The sequence below is a fragment of the Carassius carassius genome, unplaced genomic scaffold (genome assembly GCF_963082965.1).
Source record: "Carassius carassius unplaced genomic scaffold, fCarCar2.1 SCAFFOLD_75, whole genome shotgun sequence".
NCBI classification, from domain to species: Eukaryota; Metazoa; Chordata; class Actinopteri; order Cypriniformes; family Cyprinidae; genus Carassius; species Carassius carassius.
Window position 1 is genome coordinate 210001 of NW_026775017.1, and position 10000 is coordinate 220000.

The 10000-nt window shown below is 39.3% G+C and overlaps 3 protein-coding genes and 1 long non-coding RNA gene across 7 annotated transcripts in view; 3 read left to right on the forward strand and 1 right to left on the reverse strand.

Annotated features, from left to right (window-relative positions):
• The window catches only part of creb3l4 (cAMP responsive element binding protein 3-like 4), a 6347-nt gene extending 6242 nt beyond the window's left edge, over nt 1–105 (reverse strand). The window contains exon 1 of the mRNA XM_059546968.1: nt 1–105. This exon is cut by the window's left edge and continues 60 nt beyond it. The gene's annotated coding sequence lies outside the window, so the exon portion shown is untranslated.
• slc39a3 (solute carrier family 39 member 3) overlaps nt 1–3342 on the forward strand; it is a 3862-nt gene extending 520 nt beyond the window's left edge. The window contains exons 1-4 of one of the 2 annotated variants that reach the window (XM_059546969.1): nt 1013–1296; nt 1707–1879; nt 2005–2135; nt 2570–3342. In XM_059546969.1, the coding sequence (XP_059402952.1) occupies nt 1729–1879; nt 2005–2135; nt 2570–3190 (903 nt within the window). In that variant the 5' untranslated portion in view covers nt 1013–1296; nt 1707–1728 and the 3' untranslated portion in view covers nt 3191–3342. Of the gene's footprint in view, nt 1–1012; nt 1297–1706; nt 1880–2004; nt 2136–2569 lie in introns of those variants that run through there. The other variant, XM_059546970.1, reaches the window with a different exon arrangement.
• The window catches only part of LOC132134183 (uncharacterized), a 26913-nt gene continuing 18293 nt past the window's right edge, over nt 1381–10000 (forward strand). Inside the window, exon 1 of one of the 3 annotated variants that reach the window (XR_009429419.1) lies at nt 1381–1395. This is a non-coding gene — a long non-coding RNA (uncharacterized LOC132134183). Of the gene's footprint in view, nt 1396–1482; nt 1500–1520; nt 1542–10000 lie in introns of those variants that run through there. The other 2 variants (XR_009429417.1, XR_009429418.1) reach the window with 2 other exon arrangements.
• The window catches only part of LOC132134185 (CREB-regulated transcription coactivator 2), an 18935-nt gene continuing 16174 nt past the window's right edge, over nt 7240–10000 (forward strand). Inside the window, exons 1-2 of the mRNA XM_059546975.1 lie at nt 7240–7530; nt 9986–10000. The exon at nt 9986–10000 is cut by the window's right edge and continues 87 nt beyond it. Coding sequence (XP_059402958.1) covers nt 7363–7530; nt 9986–10000 — 183 coding nt within the window. The 5' untranslated portion in view covers nt 7240–7362. The remainder of the gene's footprint in view (nt 7531–9985) is intronic.

Below are 10000 nucleotides of genomic sequence, written 5' to 3' on the forward strand. Positions count from 1 at the left end.
CGTGCTCGGTTTATTCTGCGAGGATAAACGCGGATATTTCTCCGTTCGGATCCGGATCTTCTGGTTCATTTGATTCTGTGTAATTCACATCCGCGTTCAGCGTGTGGGCGGGGCTCTGGAGAGACGCTGACCAATAGCGTGACACGCGTAGGAAAATATTTTAAAAACAATTATTCCACGTTAATTCTTGAATGTTTGTTTTCACTTAGATGTGTATTAAAGTTCCTTACTGTTGCTATACAGGTTTAAATTATTTTTCAGACTTTTGAAACACGTACACGGTGAGGTCACTTGATACCTGTTACTTTTCTCCGCACATCTAAGGATGGACCAATCACATTAGTTTGTGGTTACGTAAACATAATTATTTTTTAAATGCATTTATTTTTCGTAAACATAATTAGTCATCATTTTATAGAGATTGATGGGGAAGATTTTCTATTACCAATCATGAGTAAAAAATAACATTGATGAGAGCACGTAAAAGTGGCTTTAATTTGTTGTTGTGTTGTGTTGTTAATGACTCACACAGACTATAAAGTGTTCAAAACAATCAATCGATGTTCTTCACTAGTATCGATCTCAGCTATTGATTATGTTTATGGAATTCGACTCGGACTGCTTACATAATGTTTGGTGTTATGTCCAGCAGCAGTACTAAAAGGCAAAGTAATGGTGATAGTGGAATTAATTCAGTACCATGGTATATAATAATAATCACTGGCTACAGGCATTGCATTCATGCTTATAATGTTCCTTGTGCATGTTTGGACAAGTTGTGGACAGCTGTGACTCATATTGACACACGTTTCGCAAATGAGCCGATCTTATGAGTCAGATCTTTTTAACGAATCGATTGAGTTCTAGTATTGCTGTATAAAGAGATAATGATAAATAGTAAGAGTCGTTTTACTAGTATGCGATTCCGACATCAGCAAACGAGTTCTGAATCATTTAGACAACCGACTCGTTCACTGAATTGAACTGAATCAGATTCGGAGAAGGTGACTCACCGTCACTTTCCCGAAAACAGGAAAAAGAAGCGGAGCACATACTGGAACAATCCTCAGCAGAAACCCAAAGCTCGAGTGTGCATCTGACACACTCAAAACGAACAAAACACCAGGTTTCTAGAAAACAAGCTCGTTAGTGTGAGAATAGCAGTCATTCTTCGCCGTCGCTTGTGATTTAAAGTCCGGTTAGTTTGAGTTGAAGTGCGTTTGTTTGTTCAGAAGTTTGGACTAGAAGAGACTCAGGAGCACATAGCTCAGATCATCAGCTTCAGTCTGTGTACTGGTAAGCCCTGCTGAACTGTGCTGAGGTCTGTCAGTGATGATGATGGTGGTGGTGATGATAAAGATGATGGTGATGGTAATGATGATGGTGATGATGACGGTGATGATGGTAATGATGATGATGGTGGTGATGAAGATGGTGATGTAATGGTGATGATGGTAATAATGGTGATGATGGTGAAGATGGTGATGATGATGGTAATGGTGATGGTGAAGATGGTGGTAATGATGATGGTGATGATGATGGTAATGATGATGACGACGATGATGATGATGGTGATGGTGGTGGCGATGATGATGGTAATGATGATGATGATGATGAAGATGATGGTAATGATGTGATGGTGATGAAGATGATGGTAATGATGATGGTGAAGATGGTGATGGTAATGATGGTGACGTTGTTTTCAGGTGTGATGCAGGTGAGGTCCTGATGGACTCCGACTGGACCTCCCCAGGTGTCTCTCCTGGACTTCTTCACATCAAGCTCCTCACACTGGTGCTGATGCTGAGCTTCAGTCTGCTGTGTGGATTCAGTCCTGTGTGTGTCCTGAGACGAGCGACACGCTTCAGCTCAGATCCAGGTCTGATGATGATGATGAAGCTCACATTTCACTCTATCAAAAAAACGAAAATAGGAACTTTCTCATGACTGTACTATGTAAATGAAGCCTGTTCTGTCTCTGTCTCTGTGTGTGCGTGTTTCCAGGCTCTCGGCAGAGGATCTTGAGTCTGGCGTCGTGTTTGGCCTGCGGGGTTTTTCTGGCTTCGTGTTTGCTGGAGCTTCTTCCAGACTTCCTGAACCACACGAGAGACACCTTCAGCCGTCTGCACATCACCGTGAGCCATTTCTGTTTTATAAAGTCTGCTCACCAAGGCTAGAAATAGTGAAATATTATTCTAATGTAAAACAGCTGTTTTCTGTGTGAATCTCTATTAAAGTGTAATTTATTACTGTGATGTGCGGCTGTATTTTCAGCATCATTCCTCCAGTCTTCAGTGTCACATGATCTTCAGAAATCAGAATAATATCATGATTTACTGCTCGAGAAACATTTCTGATTATCATCAATGCTGAAAACAGTTGCATTGCACAAAAATTATATTGCATATTTTTTAGCATGCACAGAAAGTTCAAAAGAACAGCATTTATCTGAAATAGAAAATAATTACAAATGTATCATGGTCTCCACAGAAATATGAAGCAGCACAAATGTTTGTCCCCATTGTAATGATATCAGTGTGTGATCAAGTAAAACTGGGTCTGTGCGCAGCTTCACTACCCTCTGGCCGAGTTCGTCCTGGCCATGGGCTTCCTGCTGGTGTTTGTGGTGGAGCAGATGCTGCTGGCGTTCAGAGAGCAGACGTGTGACGTGTCTCTGGAGAAGCAGGCGCTGGTGGACTGTGAGGAGCGCTCCAGAAGGAGTGTGTCCAGGTGTGCTGTGGATGAGGGTCTGCGTGTGTTCCTGCTGCTCTTCTGTGTGTGTGTGCGAGCGTTCCTGGAGGGTGTGAGCGTGGGCTGCCAGCGCCAGCCGCTGCTAGAGACCTGTGTGGCGCTGATGCTCTACGAGGCCCTCGTGGCCTTCAGTCTGGCCGTGCATCTGACCCATCATGCTCTCCGCCGGACGCTGGTGGCCGGCGCTCTGCTGCTGTTCTCCGTCTCGTGTCCGGCTGGGATCGGGGCGGGGCTGGCGCTGGACGGGCTGACCGTCAGTCCTCAGGTCCAGCTGCTGCGCTGCGCCGTGGAGGGTCTGACGGCTGGGATCTTCATCAACGTGTGTGTGCTGGAGTCCGTGTGGCAGGAGTCCTGCTCCCCGAAGCATCGCATCCATAAAGTGGCTTTCCTCCTCACCGGCTTCGCTCTGGTCACTGCCGTCCTGTTCAGCAAAGTCTGAAATCTGAGATTATGCACCAAAAAATGCGGTTTCTTTTTGCAACTGATTCATCGTAGGCCTAATTACACTCCGTTCACGACTCCACAAATAATGCTTTTTCATTCAAAAAGTGAGGTGCATGAGCTCAGAGGCCTGGAATAATTATATACACAACCTGTCTGATCGAAAGAAAACAAGTTGATGGAAATATAGCAAAAAAGAGCATAATGAGAGATTTACAAGCAAATTTTAAAAAGGTGATCATTTTCGATGGGGTTAAGAGAAAATGAAGAAAAAATAAATAAGGAATTAATTAAAAGGAACATGAAATAATAAATGTAAACGTCTATGAACAACTCTTTCAAAAATATATCTTCCAGTACATACACATACATAGAACTTTAAAAACTCAATAAATAGTAATATAGATACAACTTTAACTGCATCTTCTGAACACTGAAAAATAAATATCCTTCTCAGTGTTTTTGTGGTTTTATTTAAAGTGAGATGCATTGAGAAGAGATTGTGTTTTTCTGAGAAACTGATCAAAGTGAAGTGAGTTTATGATTAAAACAAGAACAAATATTTGCCAGCGGGCTCAGAAATATCGACTAGTTTTCATTCTCCATCGACAGGTATTTGTTCTGGGTGTAAGCGTAAACTCACTTTTGTTCAGTTTCTCTGAAAACAAGACTTTATTTTGCATTGCAAGTAACTGTATCTTGTTTAGGAATGTTTAGAGATACTTGTACTGGAAACAAGACAACAGTACTGAGAAACTGAACACAGTGTGCCATGGCTTTATGAATTTCAGACCTTTGTTAGGGTTTAATTTGTAGAAGTAAGAATGAAGACTCTTGAGAGCTGCAGGAAGCTACAGCTGATCCTGGATCAGCTCTGGAACACTGGAGGATTGACCAATCACAGCACAGCAACACAACTCACTGCTTTATCATATCAACACACACAGTCTAGTTTCTGCATGGTTTGCAGTTTGTTTAATTATGATTGCATTTTCTGCCATGTGTTCATTAATCAATCATTCCTCACTTTGACTTCTGCTTTTCTTTTTGTTTTGATTCATGAAAAGTAATCAGAAAGAATACTCACAGACTCATCATGAGTATAATATACTAGTAGCAATGTTTGTCATTTTCTGCTGTTTTAGTTTGAATATCATTCATGCAGTTGGATTTTATATTAATATATATTCTTTGAAGTGCTACAGTATTTGACAGTTACAATATGAATTGCATTGATTCTGTATCCTGATCTTGCAGCAGTCACACACACACACACACACACACACACACACACACACAGTCTCTCTCTCTCTCTCTCACACACACACACACTGTCTCTCTCTCTCACACACACACACTGTCTCTCTCTCTCTCACACACACACACACAGGTCTGTATTATCAGAGAAACATTGGTCATAGGAACAGTTTTAATGTTTGTTAAGTTCACAGCTAAAGTGTTTATGGCAGTATTTGACCATAATAAACGGCTGATGGTGTTCCTCACTGTGATTGACACACTTTCCTCATCATATATCACTCAGTATTTGAAGCCTCCCAAAGATCTGCTGTAATAACAGAGATGCTTGTTTTCAAACTATTTATTTACAGAAACCAAGAGTGGCAATTTACATAATTTAAACATTAAATCTAAACTATATATATATGTATAGGAAAGTGTAAGATGTGTGTGTGTGTGTTAAGTCAAGTCACCTTTATTTATGTAGCGCTTTAAACAAAAAAGATTGAGTCAAAGCAACTGAACAACATTCATTGTGTCAAAAATGCAAAATGACAGAAGAATCATCTGTTTCCTGTGGTCTTGTCCTGGTGCTCCTCTGAGACAAGGTCTTTACAGGGGATCTGTATCTGGGGCTCTAGTTGTCCTGGTCTCCGCTGTCTTTCAGTGAAAGTGAAAGTGAAAGTGACATGACATTCAGCCAAGTATGGTGACCCATACTCAGAATTTGTGCTCTGCATTTAACCCATCCGAAGTGCACACACACACAGAGCAGTGAACACACACACACACACACACACACACACACACACTGTGAGCACACACCCGGAGCAGTGGGCAGCCATTTATGCTGTGGCGCCCGGGGAGCAGTTGGGGGTTCGATGCCTTGCTCAAGGGCACCTAAGTCGTGGTATTGAAGGTGGAGAGAGAACTGTACATGCACTCCCCCCACCCACAATTCCTGACGGCCCGGGACTCGAACTCACAACCTTTCGATTGGGAGTCCGACTCTCTAACCATTAGGCCACGACTTCCCCACAAATTTCAGGGATGTAGAGGTCCTTTCTAGGTGCTGATCCAGCATCTGGTCTGGATACGTACTGGATCCGGGTGACTGCAGTGACCCTCTGATCTGGACACAGACTGGATCTGGTGGCTACGGTGACCTCGGAACAAGAGAGAAACAGACTAATATTAGCGTAGATGCCATTCTTCTAATGATGTAGCAAGTACATAGGGTGTTATGGGAAGTGTTTCCGGTTCCGGTTTACCTAATTAATGCAGCCTAAAAATCCTTTAACGGATTTGGATATTAAAAGCATATTAGTATGTTATGTGTAAGCCAGGTTAAAGAGATGGGTCTTTAATCTAGATTTAAACTGCAAGAGTGTGTCTGCCTCCCGAACAATGTTAGGTAGGTTATTCCAGAGTTTAGGCGCCAAATAGGAAAAGGATCTGCCGCCTGCAGTTGATTTTGATATTCTAGGTATTATCAAATTGCCTGAGTTTTGAGAACGTAGCGGACGTAGAGGATTATAATGTAAAAGGAGCTCATTCAAATACTGAGGTGCTAAACCATTCAGGGCTTTATAAGTAATAAGCAATATTTTAAAATCTATGCGATGCTTCAATACCACGACTTAGGTGCCCTTGAGCAAGGCATCGAACCCCCAACTGCTCCCCGGGCGCCGCAGCATAAATGGCTGCCCACTGCTCCGGGTGTGTGCTCACAGTGTGTGTGTGTTCACTGCTCTGTGTGTGTGCATTTCGGATGGGTTAAATGCAGAGCACAAATTCTGAGTATGGGTCACCATACTTGGCTGAATGTCACTTCACTCTTGATAGGGAGCCAGTGCAGTGTTGACAGGACCGGGCTAATATGGTCATACTTCCTGGTTCTAGTAAGAACTCTTGCTGCTGCATTTTGGACTAGCTGTAGTTTGTTTACTAATCGTGCAGAACAACCACCCAATAAAGCATTACAATAATCTAACCTTGAGGTCATAAATGCATGGATTAACATTTCTGCATTTGACATTGAGAGCATAGGCCGTAATTTAGATATATTTTTGAGATGGAAAAATGCAGTTTTACAAATGCTAGAAACGTGGCTTTCTAAGGAAAGATTGCGATCAAATAGCACACCTAGGTTCCTAACTGATGACAAAGAATTGACAGTGCAACCATCAAGTCATAGACAGTGTTCTAGGTTATTACATGCAGAGTTTTTAGGTCCTATAATTAACACCTCTGTTTTTTCAGAATTTAGCAGTAAGAAATTACTCGTCATCCAGTTTTTTATATCGAATATGCATTCTATTCGTTTTTCAAATTGGCATGTTTCGCCGGGCCGTGAAGAAATATAGAGCTGAGTATCATCAGCATAACAGTGAAAGCTAACACCATGTTTCCTGATGATATCTCCCAAGGGTAACATATAAAGCGTGAAGAGTAGCGGCCCTAGTACTGAGCCTTGAGGTACTCCATACTGCACTTGTGATCGATAGGATACATCTTCATTCACTGCTACGAACTGATGGCAGTCATATAAGTAAGATTTAAACCATGCTAATGCACTTCCACTGATGCCAACAAAGTATTCAAGTCTATGCAAAAGAATGTTGTGGTCAATTGTGTCAAACGCAGCACTAAGATCCAATAAAACTAATAGAGAGATACACCCACGATCAGATGATAAGAGCAGATCATTTGTAACTATAAGTGAGTGTGTGAGTGTATGTTATGTGTTAAATGTGTGTGTGTTAACTTCTAGTGTGTGTGTGTGTGTAAGTCTCGCTCGTGCCCCTAGAGGGCTCGCGTCCGTCTCTCTCTCTCTCTCTCTCTCTCTCTCTCTCTGTCAGTATATGTGTGTGTGTGTGTCCGTCGGTAGGTTCCTCGGTGTGTGTGTGTGAGCTCGGTGTTCCGCTCATCATGTCCTCCGCGGGAGCTGCGTGTGGACCGGATCACGGCAGCTCTGTTCCCGCGTCCTGCGCCTCAAACCCGCGAAAGTTCAGCGAGAAGATCGCGCTTCACACACAGAGACAAGCGGAGGAGACCGCGGCGTTCCAGGAGGTCATGATGGACCTCACCTCCACCCGGGTAACACACACACACACACACACACACACACACACACACACGGAAAGAGTCTCAAATCCGTGCTTCTCTCTCGTCAGCGCGCCCGAGCAGGTAGTACCGCACTAGCTAATGGAAGCTAACGAAAATAACGCGGATATCTCGAAAACTGGATCGTTGAAAGACGTCAAAGGCGTTTGGATTACATGACGGGTGTTATTAGAGGCGCACAGACAGCAAACGACAGTAAAAGCGCGTTTAATGCGAGCGTGAGTTTGAGGAGTCTCTCAGACCGGAAGCGGTTAGCATCAGATTAGCATGAGCTCCTCGCACACTTCACTCGTTTACTATCAAGCGATATTTGAGAGTTATGTCTTTAATCAGAGCGTGTCAGTCTAAAACCTCACAGTTGGATGTTCTATATCTGCTGTCAGACACTAAACACATTTAGTGGACTCGTAACTTACCATAGCACGTCTCTCTCTGTGTATGTGTGTGTGTCACACTGACCACTGGCCCTTGACTTTACTAGTTTTACTAGTCCCTGATGATTTTACACTTTTCACCTCATAAGTGACAGTGATCCTAAATAACTGAATCAAATAAAACACTAAAAAAAGAGATAGTTTATTCAAATTATTTGTTTGATTTAATCTAATTTGATTTATTTAGATTTTAGTAAGCTGTATTTTAATATTAAATTTAAATTTTTAAAAAACAATATTAAATAGTTGTAAATTATTTTGCATCCTATCATTAAATTAATATTTACTAAGTGATTTAATTCATTTAGTTTAGTTTAATATTTATTTTGATTTGTTTTTATTTGTATCAAAATTAATCACATACTAAAACGTAAATTATGGATATTTTAAATTTAGCATCCTGTCATTAAATTAATAATATATATATTTTTTTTAAATTTAGCATTTACTTTGATTGTTTTGAACACTTACTAACACCTTTATTAAATGATATGCAAATGCAAAAATAAAAGTGTTTTAATTTATATTTTGTATTTGCATATCATCTAATAAAGGTTTAGTAAGTGTTCAAAACTATTTTAATTTCGCTATTTAAAATTCAATTACTTTTTTTTAAAAGTTATTCATTGTTACGTTGTTGCATACTTTTTTTTTGATGCAATACGTTTTTAGTATTTTTTTAAAATCTTTTATTATTTTAATTTTTAATTTTAAATGTTGAGATTTGTTTGTAAATCATATCTGTCCGAGGCCCTTTGATGGTTTGGTTCGATTAATGATGAAAACACATGCAGCAGAGGCGGGTGTTGATGACCTCTGACCTTGAGCCACACTCTTAGACTCAGTAAGGGAATCGAGAGCTTTTCAGGCGTGAGTTTTTGTTATCATATAGACATGTTTTGGTGGTGTGTGTATTCTTCATGACAGCACTAGACAGTGAATGGTTGCTCTCTGAAGCTCTCGGTAGTCAATGTGTATTTTTAACCCCAAGTTAAACAGATGTTAACTCTTGTTTAAACAGAACATTATTATTAATCCAATAACGCAGTGATTCCCAAACATTTTTGTCAGCCTCATCCTCTTTGAGTTGAAACATTTACTGAGATTTCACCTCAGTATTTCAATAATATAACAGCACAATCATATGTTCATGGTTCTCAGATGTTAGTTATTGGACACATGTAGGTAAACAAATATATATTATATTATATTTTAGTAATTGCTTGGATTATTTTAATAGTTTTTTATTTAATTAGAAAATTTAATTTTGTTGGTTTTTATTTTTATATTGGTTTTAATAAAAAAAAAAAAACTTTTGTAAACTTTATTTTGATGGTTTTTATTTTTAAATTATGTATTAATATTTACAGTTTTATGTTTTAATTTTTTGTATTTTATATTTATTTTGTTTTCATTTGTCAAATTATTTATTATTTTTAATTGTATGTGTTACAACTTGGAAGTGGAACGTGGAAGTGTTGTATTTAAAATGTATATTTTTAAATTATTTTAATGATTGATTTGACATTACATATTTTTTGTGGTTTAAATTTTATTTAAAAAATCTTAGTTTGATTAATTTTTTTAGATGTTACTTTTTCTGATTTTTTAAAAAATAATTTATTTTGCATAATTTTATCAATTTTTTTTACTTTTTTCATGGTTTAAAAACCTTTAATAATAGAGTTTTTACAAATGATATATTGAGTTTGACTTTACATTGTTTTATTTTTAGTAAATTAAATTTTGCTGGTTTATTTTAAAATGATTTTTCTCCATTTGTATGATTTAATGAATGATTGACTGTTTTCATCAGATCAGAAACCCCTGTACAAACATATCTTATGTTCTGATAAAGAGTCAAGTGAATGTCAGAGCTGATAATGACTTCCTGTTCATTTGTCATACTGGAAATGAAGGTCAGGTCAAGCGTGTTGCATTGTGGGATGTCACGTGTGCAGATGATTTGAATGATTTCTGGTGTTGTGTGTCAGATTCAGGCGCAGAAG